Source organism: Henckelia pumila, chromosome 4 (assembly GCF_033568475.1).
Source record: "Henckelia pumila isolate YLH828 chromosome 4, ASM3356847v2, whole genome shotgun sequence".
Lineage (NCBI taxonomy): Eukaryota > Viridiplantae > Streptophyta > Magnoliopsida > Lamiales > Gesneriaceae > Henckelia > Henckelia pumila.
The window spans coordinates 68,665,975-68,686,486 of NC_133123.1; the positions used below are offsets into that span (position 1 = coordinate 68,665,975).

Sequence of the window (20,512 nt, forward strand, 5' to 3'; positions counted from 1 at the left end):
TAACTACACTTTGAAAATTGTGCAATCATTTTTTAATACATTAAATAGGGATAAAATAGAAAATTTATATAAAATTTTCTTTTCTAATACATTTTTCTTAATCTGTGTGAAAATTCAAAGAAGACATTATATATGGAACGGAGGGAGCAATATTTTTCTGCTGGCCACTGTTATGATTATCCTATTTCTATATATCGGGAAGTTGACAAGTCACAGAAAATGAATGAAGTCTTCTTCATAAATGAGAATTCATCTGAATCCGTTTCCGACTGTTCGGTTGATGGGATATCAATGGCTTTTTAAATAAACACTTATATATTCCACACACGATACCCAATATATATTTCTCTAAGCTAGAAAGACACCACACATAAACATATGCAGAGTGGTGCTGCATAACAATGGCGGATCCACCACGGCTACCGACGGATGTGCTAATTGAAGTTTTGATTCGTCTCCCGGTGAAATCAATTTTAAAATCCCGATGTGTTTCCAAATCTTGGTGTGAGTTGATTAGGAGTCCTGTATTCATCCAAAAACACAGTAAATTTGAGAGAAAACAGAGGGTACTGCTTGTGAAACGCTATTTTCCACAACAAAATGGGCAAGGTGAATCGTTCTCTTTTCACGACCCGAATTTCCCAGAAGTATTGGTCTCACCCAATCTGTCGATTCCCATTCTGGATGATTTGAATATTTCTTCGCGCAAACGCTCAAATATCTCCATTCATGGCCCATGCAATGGTCTCGTTTGCATTGCTTTTGGAAAAACTGTTTTCTTTTGCAATCCGGCATTACGAGAATTCAAGCTGCTTCCCCTTCCGAGATACCCATTTGGCTTTATTGCCGTTCCTTTACAGTATGGATTCGGGTTTGACCCAATGACTGGTGCTTACAAGGTTATCAAGATATCATATATGACACATGAGTTGCCAAAGTTCGCAGAATTCTTAGATGGATTGGGGAAGAGTAACATCAGGTTTGATTTGTACAATTCAGCCTCCAATTCCTGGACACAAATCGTTGCAAAAGTGCCTAATATTATTTATTTACCTGGTTATGAACTCTTTTATAATGGAACGATTCACTGGTTCGCAGTCATGGCTACCAATAACTATCCATGCATTCTTTGTTTCGGCGTTAGCACTGATGCATTTAGTTTGTTACACTTCCATGATGATTTCGATTCACCTGAAAGGTACCTGAGGCTGATGGAGTACGATGATAGGCTCGCCGTTGTTGGGTATTCAGGCTACATGCCAGAACCGTACAAGATAGAGATTTGGGTGATGAAGGAATACGGGGAGAAAGAATCGTGGACCAAACAGTTTGTTGCTGCCGGCCATTATTGTGTTATCTGCCCTTTTTTGTTTTTGAAGAATGAGGAGTTGTTGGTAGAATCTTACAATGGGCAACTGGCGACTTGTGCACTAAATGAAAACAAGTTCAAAGGGTTTCAGTTGTACGGAGCTCCTCGTACCATGAGCGCAGTTGTTTACGAGGAGAGTTTGATTAGTTTGAATCAAATAATTGCAAGTGAGTGATGAAACGAGTGATTTGTGCTTGGATCTTTAAGATGGCAAGTTTTCGTATCTTGTTTTGGTTTGTTTCTGTTTTGAGTATTCCTAATTGTAAGAACAGAAGATGGCTAGCTGCAGGCATGTTTTCTTATCTTGTTTTGGTTTGTTTCTGCTTGACTATTCCTTATAAGGACATATTATGTCTTGTTTTCTTCTTATTACTATGTTGTTTTTATGTTCGATGATTGTTTGGTTTGCATTGTTCTTTCTATTGAGATTTTTTTTTCAAGTGAGTTCATGTTGTTTTTATTTATCGATAAACATCTAAAACACAATTTCTTTGAATATTCGAAAATGGTATCTCAAGTCGACTGCAGTACAAGATTATTTACATATATATTATATAGTGATGATGCACTCTATGCACATGACACGAATCTTGAATATATTACATGACACTGAATTGTTAAAACTGATCAAACATCGTTCTTGATCGATGAACTGTAATGGGTGTCGTGATATCTATCCCACAGCATCACACCTCCATACTTAGCGGAACCCTTTATTGCAGGAAGCACTTGTGAAGTAAGATCACCAGCAGACACAAATCCGGTACCCGCTGCGGTTGGCGATGCCGGTAAACCCAGGAATATCTTACCTGCGGGTACAGAATTCCAATCCTTCCACGCTTGTTCGAAGCTCGTCATACCCGAAGAATACTGGCAGGGAGGATTGTTATAGAACTGTACCCAAACGTAGTCGAAAAGCCCGGTTTGAAGCGCATTTCCGACATAGTAATCGGGGAATGGACACTGTGGTGCTGCAGTCAAGTACACTTTCTTGCCTCTGTTTCCATAGTTCGAAAGATACTGCGCCAAATCATCCCAATAAAGATTGGTTCCTCCCTCTATGTCGAAGTCGATTCCATCAAGAACGGCTTCTCCTAACGGACGAGTGGATGATTTTCCACCCAAGAAACTGTTCCAGAGATAGGTTGCAACTTGTCTGGCATCCTCCGCAGAGGAGAGGTAATAGCTTCCCGCTCCTCCGCCGATCGAGAGCATCACTTTTATGCCTTTTGCTTGGCACGATTTGATTTCGGAACTCAAATAAGTGCAGCCATTGGTGTAGGGATCACAGTGACCCGCGAGATTGATCATGGGAGTCTGGCCATTGCCGAATGTGGGGAGGAACGCGATGTTCACGAATTGGTAGTTTCCGGTGGCACAAGTCTCGGCTATGCTGCCTTCGTTTTCGTTTTGACCCCAATAGACGGAGATTTTTCCGGCTTCAGAATGGGGAAGGATGAGGAAAATCGACAAGAAGATTAATGCGAATGCATTTGGTGCCATTGGGATTGAGTATTTTCTTGATTTTATTTGATTTGGTGAGATTATAGGAGGTTTGTGTAGGAGTTTATATAGGAAATGTTGAGGTTTTAGGACAAAAGCAAAAGGGTTGTGGCAGAATTCAGTAGTTTTGGTTGAGTGATGTTATTTGTTTGATTTGTTTTGCGTGCACGGCCTGTTGCTGCTGTGATATTTTGAATACTGGGCTAACCCTTTTCATTTTTTATTTAATAGAATCAGACATCTTACTTAAAAACTATTAAAATTATTTAATTTATTTCAAAAGAATCGAAGAAAACAAGAAATTCATATGGATTACCTTTTGAAAACCTGCTTTAAGAATACTACTCTATTCCAAGGTAGATCTGTCAGTCGACATTTATCAAGTGCGTGAGATCCATTATTTTTTTACTCATATCTTACATATTGATTAACGATGATCCTTAAATGCACGGGTAGTGTCCTTACAAGTAGGATAAAGATTTTCCAAAAATAAAAAAAAAATACTCGTGTTAATAATTTGTTATTGAATTGAAGTAAAAAAAGAAAAGAAAAAAAAACTTATTAAATGAGTAATAACAAAGAGATAATTGAGAGGGTAAATATTTTTTCTATTACGATTCTTTTTTCGCCACTTGCAATCATTCTAATTAAAGAGTATTGTATGTTGCAAATGATGATGGACTAGGGTTAATGAGATTCTATCTTTTTATAAGCATAAATCATAGATTTAATGATCTATATTTTAACACTTAAACATGATTAATTACTATTAATTCGTGTATATTCATTTATCATATTTATATCTTACATCATTCATGATCTCAACAACCAAATGGTATTTGACAATTATTTTATAAAGCTTTTTAATATTAATTTTTTTAATCATTTTTTATTTTTAGTAATGGAGAGATTTTTTTATTTTTCTTTTCATTTTTATGTGTTTGTCATTGATTTTATTTGCTTTTTTTTCATTTAATGTACAATTAAATGTATAAAATTTAAAATGTACAAATTCTCATTTGAAATATAGCAAGAAAAAGTGCATTAAATGTATAAAACTTAAAACGTACAAATTCTCATTTAAAATGTTGAAAGAAAAAAAAAAGAAAAGAAAAGAAAAAAAATGACATAGATGGTGTTTGAGTGAGCTTATAAACCCTACAAAATAGCTTATAAGTTGTTATGGAGCTTATAAGCTCTTTCAATTTGTTTGGCAATAATTTTGTCAAACTGTTTATAAGCGGACAAAATAAGTTGTTTGACAGCTTAAAAACTATTTTTAAAAAAGTTGGGTTGACCCTACTTTTTTTTTAAAAAATCTTATTTAAAAATTTTATTTCTCCAAAATAACTTTCTATATTTCATAAATCTCCATCCTGTCTTTCACTTATTAAATATTAAATATTTTTTTAAAAATGAAATTTTCAAATCATAACAATTTTTCTAAATTAAAATATGAAATATTATTATTTTAAATATGGTTTTAATATTTATGATAAAATTTTAAAATTATTTTAAAATAGCATTCATAATATTATACTCTTTTTGGTAATTTTTAATATGATTTTAATACTTCAATCGCCACGTAGCACACATCTTGCCATCTGTCCGAATAGCACATTGGACGGTCCGATCTTCCTCTTCAGATCGTTCGATCCTATTTTGACGTCATCAAGCTGACGTCACTTTGTTGAATTTATCTGTACCCTTGGCTGGAATGAGTTCGGATCATCCGATCCAGAGATCGGATCGTCCGATATCTTTTGATCTTTCGAACTCTAGCTGATCTTCTAAATTCATGCAGATCGAATCCTCCGATCCTGGTTCGGATTGTCCAAACTGTTCCAAATTATCAAAGTCCAAATTAATTATTTAAAGCTCAATTAATTCCTTGATTTGTCCAATCAGAAAATTCTAAAATTAAGATTACCCTTAATCGTACAAATTAGGGTACGGGTCACTACAGTAGAAGTACATGATTGGTACTCCGGGATGAGCTCTGGAGGGACCTTTCCAAAGAATCAAGGTCAGTATGGACGGTATTCGATGCGCATATTGACCAAGACCAGTATGGACCGAAAAGAGATGGTGTGCATATTATTAGTCAAGGCCAGTATAAATGGCATTCCTTGTACAACAACCATGACCACGGGAAACCCATGTGCTCATATAATAGGGAAAACTGCAATTTTGGTCTTATATATTTGTAACTTTGCGATTTCAGTCATTTATGTTTTCATATTTCAGTTTTAGTCCTGAATGTTTTGTTTTTTGGCAATTTCAGTCATTTTTCTTCGAAAATGTTTATGTGGCACTATACGCGTCAGCTTCACATCAGTACTGCAATGGTGCCACATCAACGCCACATCAGAAAAAGTACTAAAATCGCCAAAAAAATGATAGCGGACTAAAATTTGAATATGAAAACATAGAGGACCAAAATTGTAAAGTGACAAACTTATAGTACCAAAAAAGAGATTTTCCCCATATGATATGATATGTTTTCCACATTTGCATGTATCTCATCACCCTTAAATGACAAGTTTTTACGATATGTTTATGTTATGTCATTGCATTAAGTTTTATATTTCATATACGATATATGTGTGTATATTTTTTTTGAGTATTTAGACTCACTATACTTGATTGGTGCAGTTAGATTTGAGATGTAAATGAATTAAAGGCTTTGGTGGAAAGGCTAAAAAGTCCAAGAGGCAAAGACATTGCATGACACAATAGTTTCGAAGCTCTGAAGTTTTTTAAGCGAGAAGTTTTGCATACGTTTACGGATATTTTGTTGTTTTATTATTTTATACACGACCTTTAAAAGTTTGTTTCAAGAAAATTTAATATTTAAGTATTTTCATTGACGGTCTCGTGATGATGAGTTTCAATGATTTAAGGTCGTAACCTTTTAATTTGATTATTTCATTTGATAGTTTATGCTTGGTTTTCACGAATGTTTTATAAAGTATTTTTCCCACACTTAGTATCTTTTATTGAAACTCATGTTGTGTTTGCTTTGTAAGTAGTAGTTTTTGGCGTTCTCGTATAAGAGCCCGTCTTTGTCTGTAGGGTTGCATCTTTTGTTTCAAATATTTTATGCACGTTAACGTTATTTAAATATTTAAGTGTTATTTACATATATTTTAATTTCAATCTATTTTTTGAACCTGCAAACACGATGCATGCCCTGCACTTTTATATTTGAAAATTTATCTCACTATTTTCCGCATCTTCATTTTTGTAAATGTTTAAAAATACGGGGCATAACAAAATATTATTATGATATTGGAATTATCATATCTAATATGTCACTCTTGTCCTTAGCTTCAGTTAGGGGTGGGATCGGGTCGGGACCCGTCCCGTAACCCCCTTACTCGATTCCCGTCCCGATAGGAATTGAGATTTTTTTTCTCCCGATCCCGCACCCGAGAAGTGTCGGGACCCGAATGTTCAGGATCTCGAACATTCGAGATTTCTTCGGGTCGGAAAAAGGTAATCCCAAACAATATTTTTTTTAAAAAAAATTTCTATGAAAATAGTTTTTAAAAAATAATTATGAACTCAAACAATTTCTTAGTACATTACAAATAAATTAATTTTTTTTTGTATATAACCATTAAAAAACTAAAAAATCTTCTTAGTACATTACAAATAAACTAAAACAACTACTTGATTAATAAAAAAACATATAATTATTCATAATAATAATAATAACGAAATAAAAATTTATAACTCAATGTTAATATTACAAAAGATAAATATAAATATAAAAAAATAATTATATGGTAGATAATTATAAAACATTAATATTAAAACATAAAATTATTAAAAAATTATTATTTTTATATTCGGGTCGGGTCGGGTCGGGAATGACGTCGGGAAGAGTTGTCTATCACGATCCCGAAATTGATCGGATCGGGAAAAATCCCGACCACTCAGGTCGGGAAAAGTTCGGGACGAAAAAAATTTGGGACGAGAACGGGTTGAAAATGGGAAGGGTCGGGATTTATGAGAAATTTGCCAGCCCTAGCTTCAGTAGACGTTCCTTCCCTTATATGTAGGGCTTCTAATCATCCCTTCTGAATCAAGATAGCTCTCCAAAGTGAGAAATCATTCTTCCCGGTGAACTTTTCTATGTCGAATTTCATTGTTCCCATTCCCATTCAGTTTCCACAAACGGCGCTACTTGTTGAGGAAACAATGAAGCCTTTTATACTCAGAACTATTCACTGTTTTTTATCTTGTTTCTCGATCACCTCTTCGGAAGACTACACAACAAGGATCAAGAATGCACCAATTTAATTGTAATAAACTAACACAGAACGCAACTCATAGCATGCAAACAATTCGAGCAATCAAGAAAAGGACGCTAGTGATTACGTGGTTCAGCCATCTTTGCAGGCTTACGTCCACTGGAGCACCACAACCACTTTAATATTGATTAACCAATGTAGATCGATATAATACAATCAACATTTCCAGAATACATCCAAGAATAAAACAGTATAATCAAACCTTTGGCTCATATTCTTGCTTCTCTGATTCTGCCGTGTATCTTCTAACTTGGCATTGATTTTCTCCTCTCTTGGTTATTCTGTGTGTGTTCCCTTCCGGCTTCGAGATTTATGGTAGTGTTTGAGAGAGCTTCTAGGAAGCACTTCTCAGTTTTTCCTTAACAAGATTTTGAAATTTTGTTAAGAAAAAGCTGGAAGTGCTTTCAAAAATCTCTTTCAGACACTACCTTAATCGTTTTGACTCCTTGAATTTCCCTTCTCCTTAGGGCATGATTGGTAGAAAAGAATGAGGTAGGAATGAAATGAACATTCTTATCTCATTCCCTACAATCATGCTTGGTTTGGTTTTGGAATGAGAATGTCCATTCCCATTTGAATGGTTATTCTCATATTTATGATAATAGTCATTCCATCTATTTTGGATCGAAATGGTCATTCTCATTCCTAATTGTTTTTCATTTATAAACTATTTTCATTATTTTGCTTAATAAAATACCTAAAATAATAATCATAAAATAAAATGTTATCAAATTATGACACTATCATTCATAAATATAACATTATGACAATTGAATGATGATGAAAATATTAATAACCAAATAAATAAAATTAACAATATCACGTATATTATAAAAAATGTATAATAAAATAAAATAATTGTTAAATAATAACTATAATAATATTTATTAAAAGACACTTATTTTAATAAATAAAATACTAGTAATAATAATTACTAAATTAAGATTAATATTTATATTAGTTTTAATATAAAGATAATTTTATAATGATTAATAGACTATTAATAGTTATAATTTATTAATTGTTTTTAAATAATAATTATAATAAATATTTTTGAGTAGCTACAATTTTGAATTTTAGTGAAAAATGACTTGATAATTAAAAATAATTTTATTTCATTCCTGTTTTATTTTTTCAGTACCAATCGTTTGAATGGAATAAATTTATCATTCTATTTCTGTTCTTATTTCATTACAAAGTTGGTTTTATTCCAATTCTATTCCATTAAGCATATCAATCATGCCCTTATAGTCTACCTGTAACGCCCGAAATTATTTAATTTTGATCTGAGAATATTTAATTTGGGAATATTTGGAGTTTTGATTTAAATTCTAATATTCTTAAATTATTTAGGATTGAAATTGAGTGAAATGAGAAATTGAGAACTGAATTGCAATTTTTGAATAATTGAGGGGCTAAAGTGCAATTATGAATAAACTTATCATAATTTTGGAATAACCCATCAGCATGCACGTGTAATATCAGGATTTTTATCAGATTTATCAGAATTGGAAAAGGAAGAAACCGTGAGGCAAGAACAGAGACATATCCAAGCTTTTTCTTCTTCTTCTTCAATTTGAGATATCTTGAGTTACGGGTATCCGATTTCGATTTCAAAAGATGTTCTGGAATCCTCGCAACGAAACCTTCGAATTGATGTAAGTTTTATCTTAGTTAATCAAGGTTTGAGAATTCGAAATGAACAGATATCATACTTGTGTATGAAGTGTTGTTGTTGAGCTTCTATCTTTTGTAATATTGAAGTTGGGTTGAGGATTGATTGTTGTATCATGTTCTTATGATTTTCCAGCTATGATTCGACTTTTATACCTGCTGATATGTTGTGTTTGAGTTGATATACAGCTGATATGAATGTTAGGAATGTTATAGATGTGTTCGGAATCGCCGAGTTATACCGATATGCCGTCGAACTCTTGATTTGAAGCAATTTGCTATTGTTCTTGAACTTAGATGTTGCTGGATTATTAGCTGATGCTTCCTTGGGTTGTATGCTATGTTTTCAGCGCATAAACAGGGCATGTAAACTTGAGAACGTTGACTCCGAAACCAATAGAAGATAGAACAAGGTTGGTAGAGTTTGCCTTGAAGTCTTGTTGAAGTTTGGATTGAATTTGAGCAGGTTTTGAGATAGACTTTTGATTGATACTTGTACAGATTTTGACAAGTTAGAAGACATCATTAACATCACGTTTGAAAGGTAAAAGTGAACTACTATTTGATTGGGAGTACAACTCAAGATGGTTTGTATCGAGTTCTCTTAAATCACATACTTATTTGCTTATGTGCTTTTATATGTTTCTACGAATATTTGAATGAGTCTTGATGATAATGAATGTGGCTTGATTGATAGTTATTGCATTCATCCTGAAGACTTGTTCCTTGATTTTGAAATGAACGGAAACGTTCGAATAAACGATTTGAGGGATTGTATATGTATGGCCTGGGTGGTTGTTTAGCATAGCGTCTGATTTACATATATAATGGCTTCAAAGTCTAGAGAAGTGAGATAAGTAGCCCCACCTCGATCGGGAAAGTCGGTGGATTAGTTATGATATCTACTTCTCGGGATCCCAACTGATGAGATAAGAGATGAACCTTGTTTTAAAAACATGCATGGAAGTTATGTTCCTTATATCATGATCTTGATATATATTTGTTATGCATGTTTAGTTGCTTTTACTGAGAAATGTATTTCTCACCGGAGTTATCCGGCTATTGTTGTATTGTATGTGTCATGGCAATAGGCGGGAGTGGAACCGGGCCAAAGCAAACATGAAGAACAAGGGATGAGGAGATTAGCGTGATGATCTGAGTATAGATGGTTCCTTGAGCTGTCAATGTTAGTGTTGAGTCCAAAAACATGAACTTGTTGTAGTCACATGTACCAAGACTTATTGGCTATGATTTTGATGTATGAATAATGTACTCAAGACTAGTGATGATGTAAATAAGTTCTTAGGACTTAACTTGATGTTTGTAAACCATGTTTCATGTATGATATGTTAGCTTATCTTGAGATGATTTTAAGGCTTTATTATGATCTAAATCTATCATGTTAGAATGCATGTTAGTTGTTGATTTTGATTACATCATGTGTGAACTGAAGCTAGATGAACAAAATGAAGGAAAGGAACTCATTTGAAAGCAAAGAGATTTCTGCTGTTTTTTTGGAAATGGGCTCGCTCGATCGGTGAAGTATTGCGGATCGAGCGAGGCCATTATTTTTGGGCAGAAAGCTGAGCAAAGTTGCTCTCGCTCGATCGGTAGGAAATGACCGATCGAGCGACGCCAATTTTACTCTCACCCGAGAGTTGAGCATTTGTGCTCGCTCGATCGGTAACTGTTTACCGATCGAGCGAGGTGTTCACTTTTGGAAAAAAAATTTTTTTATTTTGTTTAGACTTTGATTCTTGTCTATTAATTATACTGAGCCGATGAATGAGAGATTAGAACTCGGGTCGTCACAACATGTGGTATCAGAGCAAGAAAATTCTGGACTTAGATAGACAGTGAGTGGGGTAGATCGAGTCATCTTCCTTGCTTATTTATTTTGTCATGCTATGATTTAATTACGTGATTAAATTACATGTTGTAATTGTTAGCATGATTTACTTTCAAGTATTTGATTACATTTTATTGTATTTCTTTTATTTGAATGTATGATTTATGATGATTAAAGATGCATGCTTACTGGAATATCGGAAATGGTTAGAGGCATGTATTCTGATGATTTATGACATGCTACCTGATTATCTGAATTGATTGGAAGCATGTTTTATCTGAAGACTATGATTATTTATTTAAGATTGAATCAGAACCGAGTCTTGATAAGAGGTAAGATGATCAGAGGAGGACTGAGATAAATTTGATGATTTGGTATCCTAACCATTTTGATAATCAGATATGTCTCAAAGACCAGGACGACCTCCTCTTAGACCACGGGCTCCTACTCCGATGCCAGAACAGACAGTGGTAACACCGATTGTGCCTCAAGCTACAGTCCCGAGTAATGAACAGGGAAGTACTTCTCGAGATATGACTGATATGTCAGCTATTCCGATGGAAACACTGCTCAAACGTTTTCAATCATACCATCCGCCTACACTGAAGGGTACTGAGAATGCAGTTGAATGTGAAGGATGGCTTGATGATATGGAGATGTTGTTTGATTCACTCGACTATGGTGATGAGCGGAGAGTTAGACTGATTGGGCACAAACTGCATGAGGTTGCGAAGAGCTGGTGGTTCACGACTAAAAAGGCTCTGGAGCGTAGAGGAATAGTACTCACCTGGACAGTCTTCAAAACTGAATTCTATCAACGATTCTTTCCGGTGTCTTACCGCAAATATAAGGGTGCAGAGTTTGCTAATCTGAAACAGGGAAATCTGAATATTGAAGACTATGTTGCAAAATTCTCTACATTGCTACGTTTTGCTCCACAATTTGCTGACAGTGATGAGGCTATGGCTGATCAGTTCATTAATGGACTGAATCTAGAGGTATTTACTTTGGTGAACACAAGGCGACCAAATACATTTGCTGATGCCTTGAACAGTGCCAAAGGAGCAGAAGCTGGTTTGATACAACAGCGAGGAGCTTTGTATTCTGTTCAACCTCCGAGACAGCCACAATCTTCAGCTTCAATCTCACAACAACCTCCTCGGTTTGAAAGTGGTGGCAGTAGAAGTGGCAAGAAGAAATTTTGGCAAGCTCGAGAAAAGCAGTTTAAGAGATCTGGGAGCAGTTCTTCGAGTTCGAGTGGGTCAAAACCGAAGTCTGGCATGGTTTGTAACAGTTGTGGTGGAAGTCATTTGACTGATCAGTGCCGAGGTGTATCTGGGAGGTGCCATATATGCCATCAGACTGGCCATTTTGCGAGGGTGTGTCCTCAGAGAGGTTCTGCACAGGCACGAGGTGCAGAGTCATCACGATCAGTGGCTCAACCCGCGAGACAGGCCTCTTCTGTTCATTCCTTCCAACCATCACCTCCTCAGCAACAGTCAAGGCCAGGAGGAAGTCAGACAGGCAGTCAGCCACAGAGACAGCAGGCTCATGTCTTTGCACTGACGGAGGAGCAGGCACAGGGAGCACCAGACGATGTGATTGCAGGTAACTGTTCTATTTTTGGTTATCCTGCATATGTATTGATTGATACAGGTGCATCTCATACGTTTATCTCTGCACAATTTGCTTCATTGCATGCTTTGCCTGTCAAAACATTACCTGTTGTAGTATCTGTTTCTTCTCCTTTGGGGAAAGGTCTTATATCGATTCAAACAGTTAAGAATTGTGTACTACAGTATGATGGTAATGAGATTGAGATAGATTGTTTTGTACTTAGTTTGTCTGATTTTGACTGCATTATCGGGATTGATATGATAAACAAGTACAGAGCTACCGTCGATTGTTTTCAGAAGGTAGTGAGATTCAGACCCGAGATGGCTGGAGAATGGAAATTCTATGGTAAGGGTTCACGTGCTAAGATTCCTCTCATTTCTGTATTATCTATGACACGACTTTTGCAGAAAGGAGCGGAGGAATTTCTTGTTTATGCAGTTGACATTTTGAAAACTAGCCCGAACCTGGCTGATTTGCCAGTGGTTAGTGAATTTGCGGACATTTTTCCTGATGAGATTCCAGGACTACCTCCGTATCGTGAGATTGATTTCAACATTGAGCTGATGCCAGGTACTGCACCGATCTCTAAAGCACCTTATCGAATGGTACCAGTTGAATTTAAAGAGTTGAAAGAACAGTTGGAAGATTTACTGGCCAAGGGATACATTCGACCCAGTGTTTCTCCTTGGGGTGCTCCAATACTGTTTGTCAGAAAGAAAGACGTTCAATGAGATTGTGTATTGACTACCGGCAACTGAATAAGGCAACGGTAAAGAACAAATACCCTTTGCCTCGTATTGATGATTTATTTGATCAGTTGCAGGGTTCTTCAGTGTATTCCAAGATCGATCTGAGATCTGGATACCATCAGCTGAGAGTTAGGGATTCTGATATTCCGAAAACTGCTTTCAGAACCAGGTATGGCCATTATGAGTTTATAGTTATGCCGTTTGGTCTGACGAATGCTCCAGCTGTGTTTATGGCTTTAATGAACCGTGTGTTTCAGAAATATCTCGATGATTTCGTGATTATCTTTATTGATGATATTCTGATATATTCGAAGAATTTGATTGATCATTCTGAGCATTTGAGAACTGTGTTGAAGACTCTGAGATCTGAGAAACTGTATGCTAAACTGTTGAAATGTGAGTTTTGGCTGAAACAGGTTGTTTTTCTTGGACATATTATATCCAGAAATGGTATAGCTATTGATCCAAGTAAAGTTGAGGCAGTGATCAGTTGGTCGAGACCAACATCTGTTCCTGAGATACGTAGTTTCATGGGTCTGGCTGGGTATTATCGTCGATTCATCAAAGATTTTTCCAATATTGCGAAGCCGATTACTCAGTTGACTCAGAAAAATGCTCCTTTTCTCTGGTCTGAAGCTTGTGAATCTAGTTTTCTTGAATTGAAGAAGCGACTGACCAGTGCACCAGTTTTGACGATTCCTTCAGGTACTGGTGGTTTCACTGTTTACTGTGATGCATCTCATTGAGGTTTGGGGTGTGTTTTGATGCAACGAGGGCATGTGATTGCTTATGCCTCGAGACAGTTAAAGCCTCACGAGACCAGATATCCGATTCATGATCTTGAATTGGCCGCCATTGTATTTGCTTTAAAGATTTGGCGACATTATCTGTACGGGGAACAGTTTGAGATCTATTCTGATCACAAGAGTATGAAATATTTGTTTTCACAGTCAGAATTGAATATGAGACAACGGAGATGGCTTGATTTGCTGAAAGACTTTGATTGTGAGATTAAGTACTATCAAGGAAAATCAAATGCAGCAGCTGATGCATTGAGTCGAAAGGTATGTTCCTTGTCCTTATCGACGATTGGTGTATCAAATTTGATTGAAAACTGTTGTCTTTCTGGATTGGTATTTGATACGAATTATCAGCCTCTGCGACTTTATCAAATTCAAGTTGAACCAGAGTTACTTTTGAGAATCAGAGAAGCTCAGAAACTTGATCTGAGTGTGCAGGATTCAATTGAGAAAGTCCGGTGAGGGCATGTGTCTGAATATCAGGTTCGAGATGATCTTCTTTATGTTCACAATCGCCTTGTAGTGCCTGATATTTCTGATGTGCGACAGCAACTACTGAAAGAGGCGCATTGTAGTCGATATAGCATTCATCCTGGAGGGAGGAAGATGTACAATGATCTGAAGACTCGATATTGGTGGAAATCAATGAAGTCTGATATTACCAATTTTGTGTCTCGATGTATTAATTGCCAACTGGTGAAGGCTGAGAGGAAGAAACCACCTGGTTTGTTACAGAGTTTATCAGTGCCAGAATGGAAATGGGATCATATTTTCATGGACTTCGTGACGAGATTACCTCGATCTTCCAGAGGTTGCGATGCTATCTGGGTGATTATCGACAGATTAACGAAGTCAGCATGTTTTATTCCTTATCGTATGACATATAGACATGACCAGATGACAGAGATTTATGTTCGTGAAGTTGTTAGATTGCACGGAGTGCCGAAATCTATCGTCTCAGATCGTGATCCTCGATTTACATCACATTTTTGGCACAGCTTACAGAGTGCTTTGGGTACTCAGTTACACTTGAGTACAGCTTATCATCCACAGACTGACGGACAGTCTGAGCGTACTATTCAGACATTGGAGGACATGTTGAGAGCTGAAGTGCTTGATTTTGGCACTAGTTGGCAAGAATCACTATCTCTTTGTGAATTCTCGTACAACAACAACTATCAATCGAGTATTGGAATGACTCCTTTTGAAGCTTTATATGGAAGAAAATGTCGATCTCCTATGTACTGGGATGATATCTCTGAAGTACCTGACACTGGCCCTGATATGATACGTGATATGAATGAACAGGTGAAACTTATTCAGAAAAGAATGAAGACAGCTCAGGACAGACAAGCGAAGTATGCCAATATTTGACGTCGACCTTTGTCTTTTGAACAGGGGGATCATGTATTTCTGAAGATTTCTCCGTTCAGAGGCACCGTACAATTTGGCAAGCGAGGGAAATTGTCTCCACGCTACATTGGTCCGTATGAAATTCTGGAGAAAATAGGCAATCTTGCCTATCGATTAGCTCTTCCTCCGGCTTTATCTGGAATACATGATGTTTTTCATGTATCGATGCTTCGAAAATATCTTGCTGATGAATCTCATGTGCTTCAATCTGATGAGGCTGAACTTGACGAGACTTTGAGTTATTTCGAAAAGCCAATTCAGATTCTTGATCGAAGAGAGAAGCAACTTCAAACGAAGACTATTCCTCTTGTGAAAGTTCAGTGGAGTCGTCATGGTATTGAAGAAGCAACTTGGGAGACCGAATCAGATATAATGCAACAATTTCCAGAGATGTTTCAATGATGTGAGTCTCCTTTAGTTTTCTGCTATCTGATATCTGTTATTTAATCTGTTGATACTACTTGAGATTTCGAGGACGAAATCGTGTCTTAGTGGGGGAGAATTGTAACGCCCGGAATTATTTAATTTTGATCCGAGAATATTTAATTTGGGAATATTTGGAGTTTTTATTTAAATTCTAATATTCTTAAATTATTTAGGATTGAAATTGAGTGAAATGAGAAATTGAGAACTGAATTGCAATTTTTGAATAATTGAGGGGCTAAAGTGCAATTATGAATAAACTTATCATAATTTTGGAATAACCCATCAGCATGCACGTGTAATATCAGGATTTTTATCAGATTTATCATAATTGGAAAAGGAAGAAACCGTGAGGCAAGAACAGAGACATATCCAAGCTTTTTCTTCTTCTTCTTCTTCAATTTGAGATATCTTGAGCTACGGGTATCCGATTTCGATTTCGAAAGATGTTCTGGAATCCTCGCAACAAAACCTTCGAATTGATGTAAGTTTTATCTTAGTTAATCAAGGTTTGAGAATTCGAAATGGACAGATATCAGACTTGTGTATGAAGTGTTGTTGTTGAGCTTCTATCTTTTGTAATATTGAAGTTGGGTTGAGGATTGATTGTTGTATCATGTTCTTATGATTTTCCAGCTATGATTCGACTTTTATACCTGCTAATATGTTGGGTTTGAGTTGATATACAGCTGATATGAATGTTAGGAATGTTATAGATGTGTTCGGAATCGCCGAGTTATACCGATATGCCGTCGAACTCTTGATTTAAAGCAATTTGCTATTGTTCTTGAACTTAGATGTTGCTGGATTATTAACTGATGCTTCCTTGGGTTGTATGCTATGTTTTCAGCGCATAAACAGGGCATGTAAACTTGAGAACGTTGACTCCGAAACCAATAGAAGATAGAACAAGGTTGGTAGAGTTTGCCTTGAAGTCTTGTTGAAGTTTGGATTGAATTTGAGCAGGTTTTGAGATAGACTTTTGGTTGATACTTGTACAGATTTTGACAAGTTAGAAGAAATCATTAACATCACGTTTGAAAGGTAAAAGTGGACTACTATTTGATTGGGAGTACAACTCGAGATGGTTTGTATCGAGTTCCCTTATATCACATACTTATTTGCTTATGTGCTTTTATATGTTTCTATGAATATTTGAATGAGTCTTGATGATAATGAATGTGGTTTGATTGATAGTTATTGCATTCATATTGAAGACTTGTTCCTTGATTTTGAAATGAACGGAAACGTTCGAATAGACGATTTGAGGGATTGTATATGTATGGCCTGGGTGGTTGTTTAGCCTAGCGTCTGATTTACATATATAATGGCTTCAAAGTCTAGAGAAGTGAGATAAGTAGCCCCACCTCGATCGGGAGAGTCGGTGGATTAGTTATGATATCTACATTTCGGGATCCCAACTGATGAGATAAGAGATGAAACTTGTTTTAAAAACATGCATGAAAGTTGTGTTCCTTATATCATGAACTTGATATATATTTGTTATGCATGTTTAGTTGCTTTTACTGGGAAATGTATTTCTCACCGGAGTTATCCGGCTATTGTTGTGTTGTATGTGTCATGGCAATAGGCGGGAGTGGAACTGGGCCAAAGCGAACATGAAGAACAAGGGATGAGGAGATTAGCATGATGATCTGAGTATAGATGGTTCCTTGAGCTGTCAATGTTAGTGTTGTTGGAGAACGGCGATCAGATCAATCAGAATTGATACCCGGTGCAGCGGAATTTTAAAAATTTTATATGGAACGATTCCATAATAGGTATCAAAACTTTACGATTAAATTGTGCGTGTAAAAATTAAATAACAATTATAAATTTTTACCTCCAATCTCGAATCGAGATTATGGACACCAACAGATTACTCTGCTCTTGTTGTATATCCCAGGAACTGATGGACGAACTGTTCTTCAATCAGGTCCACGAACAGAGATTTAATCCCTCTGATAGATTGCACTAGAAAATCTATCAGAAGTTTGTACGAAAAGAATTAATGAATTTGATCCGTTAAACCAGACTGCAAATTCAAAATTCACAGGCTGGATTTTTCCCGAGTAGAGGGGAGGGGGGCGGCCACTTTAGAGAAAACAAAGCTAGGGTTTTCGAAAAATATTTTGTGACCTCTGTTGTGTAATTTCTGTACTGCAATAACTTATTTATAATGTGGGCTGCTAACAGCTTAGGGCCCATTAGTCATAAGTTCAAGCCTGACAAGCAAAGCCCGCATGTTCAGAAATTAATATAAAATTCATCGTGACTCAGATTGATAAACCAATTTCACCAATGTTCACAGAAACCATTTCTGCATCTTTTAGAGTCAAGATAAATTTTCTGAATCCGAATTCAGTGGTTTCCAAAAATGCCCATCCCTATGTCATTTTAGGAAATCTTACTCCTCTACTCTTAAATAAGAAGTCCCACTTCTTTGTTCATTAAATTTAACTCTTTAAATTTAACTATCTCAACGGGGATTAAAAATCCATTACTCTGTGTGACCCTCAATGGTTCAGGGATACAGCTAGCCGTGGGCTCACAACTCCTTGTGACTCGGAACAACCATTTCCGACTTGCCCATCGAATCATGGTAAGAGCGCCTAGCAACATCGCCCCATGATTCCCTAGGTATCACTGATAGTGCCTGCAAGAACCAATAGATTTTGGTTAGCGTACAGTACGGTCCCTTCATCCATATATCCCGATCGAATCAACAACCATTGGTAAATCGAGAGTCGTTCGAGATTCGATAACTATGCAATACATCTTGAAGATCAAATAGTGACATCGCATGTGCTACTAAGAAACCATTTCTTAAAACACATCATGTACTCTGGCCAGAGATTCGTCACACTAATATCTCCTCAGATTGCATAGGATATCCACACTCGCAAGTATGTGGTGAATCCTTGACAACAAAGCATCGACTCTTATATGTGTCGTAACTTTACCCAATCCTGACACCTGATGACCCCAATAGAGTCGGTAAACGAGTCAAAGTACAGTACTAGCATATAGAGTCTCAATGATGTTTCAAGTAGTAAGGACTAATGGTGTACAACCAAAACCACGGACTTTATCCACTCGATAAATGATAACCACTTGAAAAGTCCGGATAGGGTAGTTCGATCATTCATCGTATGAATATCCATTTGCATGCTTCGAACATCTCTATGTTCCATACCAATGAAACGTGGTACTCGGCATCGCAAATGCTAGTCTCAATCTCGAGCGATCCTTATCCTTATTCACGGACGGCTCAATCGACTAGGAACCATTTAGAATATACAGTGACTATAAGATGTGTTTCATGATAGACATCTCCATGTTCTACCACATCTTACATACACTATAGTATATTCAAGGTCTTTATCAAAACAACAATAGTATATCACAATATAACAATATGAAGAAAGATAAAGTCATTGCCATTAATAAAAGTATAAATTATATTAAACAAAAGATTGTTTATACAAAGAGTCATCAAAGCCCTTAGCCACAAGTTGGCTCACCGGGCACCCACTCTTTCAATCTCCCACTTGCCCTAAAGCCAACTAGTCATACTACGTAGACCCATTGCTTCGCGATGTTTGTCAAATAATGGTCCTGGCAAGGGCTTAGTAAGTGGATCAGCGATATTGTCTGCAGAGGCCACTCTTTCGACAGTGATGTCTCCTCTTTCCACGATCTCCCGGATGATGTGGTATTTCCTCAGTACGTGTTTGGATCTTTGATGAGACCTTGGTTCCTTTGCCTGAGCAATGACACCCGTGTTGTCACAGTACACCGGGACTGGACCAACAACTTCCGGAATAACACCCAACTCTTGGACGAAATTCCTCATCCAAACGGCCTCTTTAGCAGCAGCTGATGCTGCAATGTATTCTGCCTCAGTGGTGGAATCCGCTATGGTGTCCTGATTGGAACTCTTCCAAGAGACAGCACCGCCATTGAGCATGAACACAAATCCAGAGGTTGACTTCGAGTCATCCACGTCACTTTGGAAGCTAGAGTCGGTATAGCCTTCCAATTTTAGTTCTCTTCCTCCATATACCATGAACATATTCTTAGTCCTTCGTAAGTACTTAAGAATGTCCTTCACGGCTTTCCAATGCATTTGACCGGGATTAGCTTGATATCTGCTCGTGACACTCAGAGCAAATGCTACATCCGGTCTGGTAGATATCATCTCATACATGATACTACCTATGGCTGACGCATATGGTACATGTGTCATTTTCTCTATCTCTACATCAGTCTTGGGACACATAGACTTGGATAGAGAAACTCCATGACACATAGGTAGATGTCCTCTCTTGGACCCATCCATTGAAAACCGTTTCAATATGGTGTCGATGTAGGTTGCTTGAGTGAGTCCTATCATTCTCTTAGATCTATCTCTATAGATCTGTATCCCTAGAATATAGGATGCCTCACCCAAATCCTTCATCGAGAATCTACCTGATAACCATATCTTTGTTGACTGCAACATCCCTACGTCATTCCCAATGAGTAGGATGTCATCAACATAAAGTACTAAGAATGTCACAGCATCCTTAACTACTTTCTTGTACACGCATGGTTCCTCCGGGTTCTTGATGAAACCAAAATCCTTTATTGTTTCATCAAATTTCTGGTTCCAACTTCTTGATGCTTGTTTGAGACCATAGATTGATCTCTGAAGCTTGCATACCTTATGCTCGCTTCCCATGGATGTGTATCCCTCAGGCTGCGTCATATAGATCTCTTCCTTAATGTTTCCATTAAGAAATGCAGTCTTCACA

At 36.7% G+C, this 20,512-nt stretch overlaps 2 protein-coding genes across 2 annotated transcripts; one reads left to right on the top strand and one right to left on the bottom strand.

The window, feature by feature from the left end:
* The first annotated feature begins 258 nt into the window (after positions 1 to 258).
* LOC140865909 (F-box/kelch-repeat protein At3g06240-like) lies at positions 259 to 1,727 on the top strand. Its single transcript, XM_073270749.1, has one exon. The coding sequence runs from the start codon at positions 402 to 404 to the stop codon at positions 1,542 to 1,544; it is 1,143 nt and encodes a 380-aa protein (XP_073126850.1). The 5' UTR covers positions 259 to 401; the 3' UTR covers positions 1,545 to 1,727.
* Positions 1,728 to 1,899: 172 nt separating this feature from the next.
* On the bottom strand, positions 1,900 to 2,878 carry LOC140865910 (acidic endochitinase-like). The gene has a single exon (XM_073270750.1). It carries the CDS (start codon positions 2,870 to 2,872, stop codon positions 1,997 to 1,999), a length of 876 nt encoding a protein of 291 aa, XP_073126851.1. The 5' UTR covers positions 2,873 to 2,878; the 3' UTR covers positions 1,900 to 1,996.
* Positions 2,879 to 20,512: the final 17,634 nt, after the last annotated feature.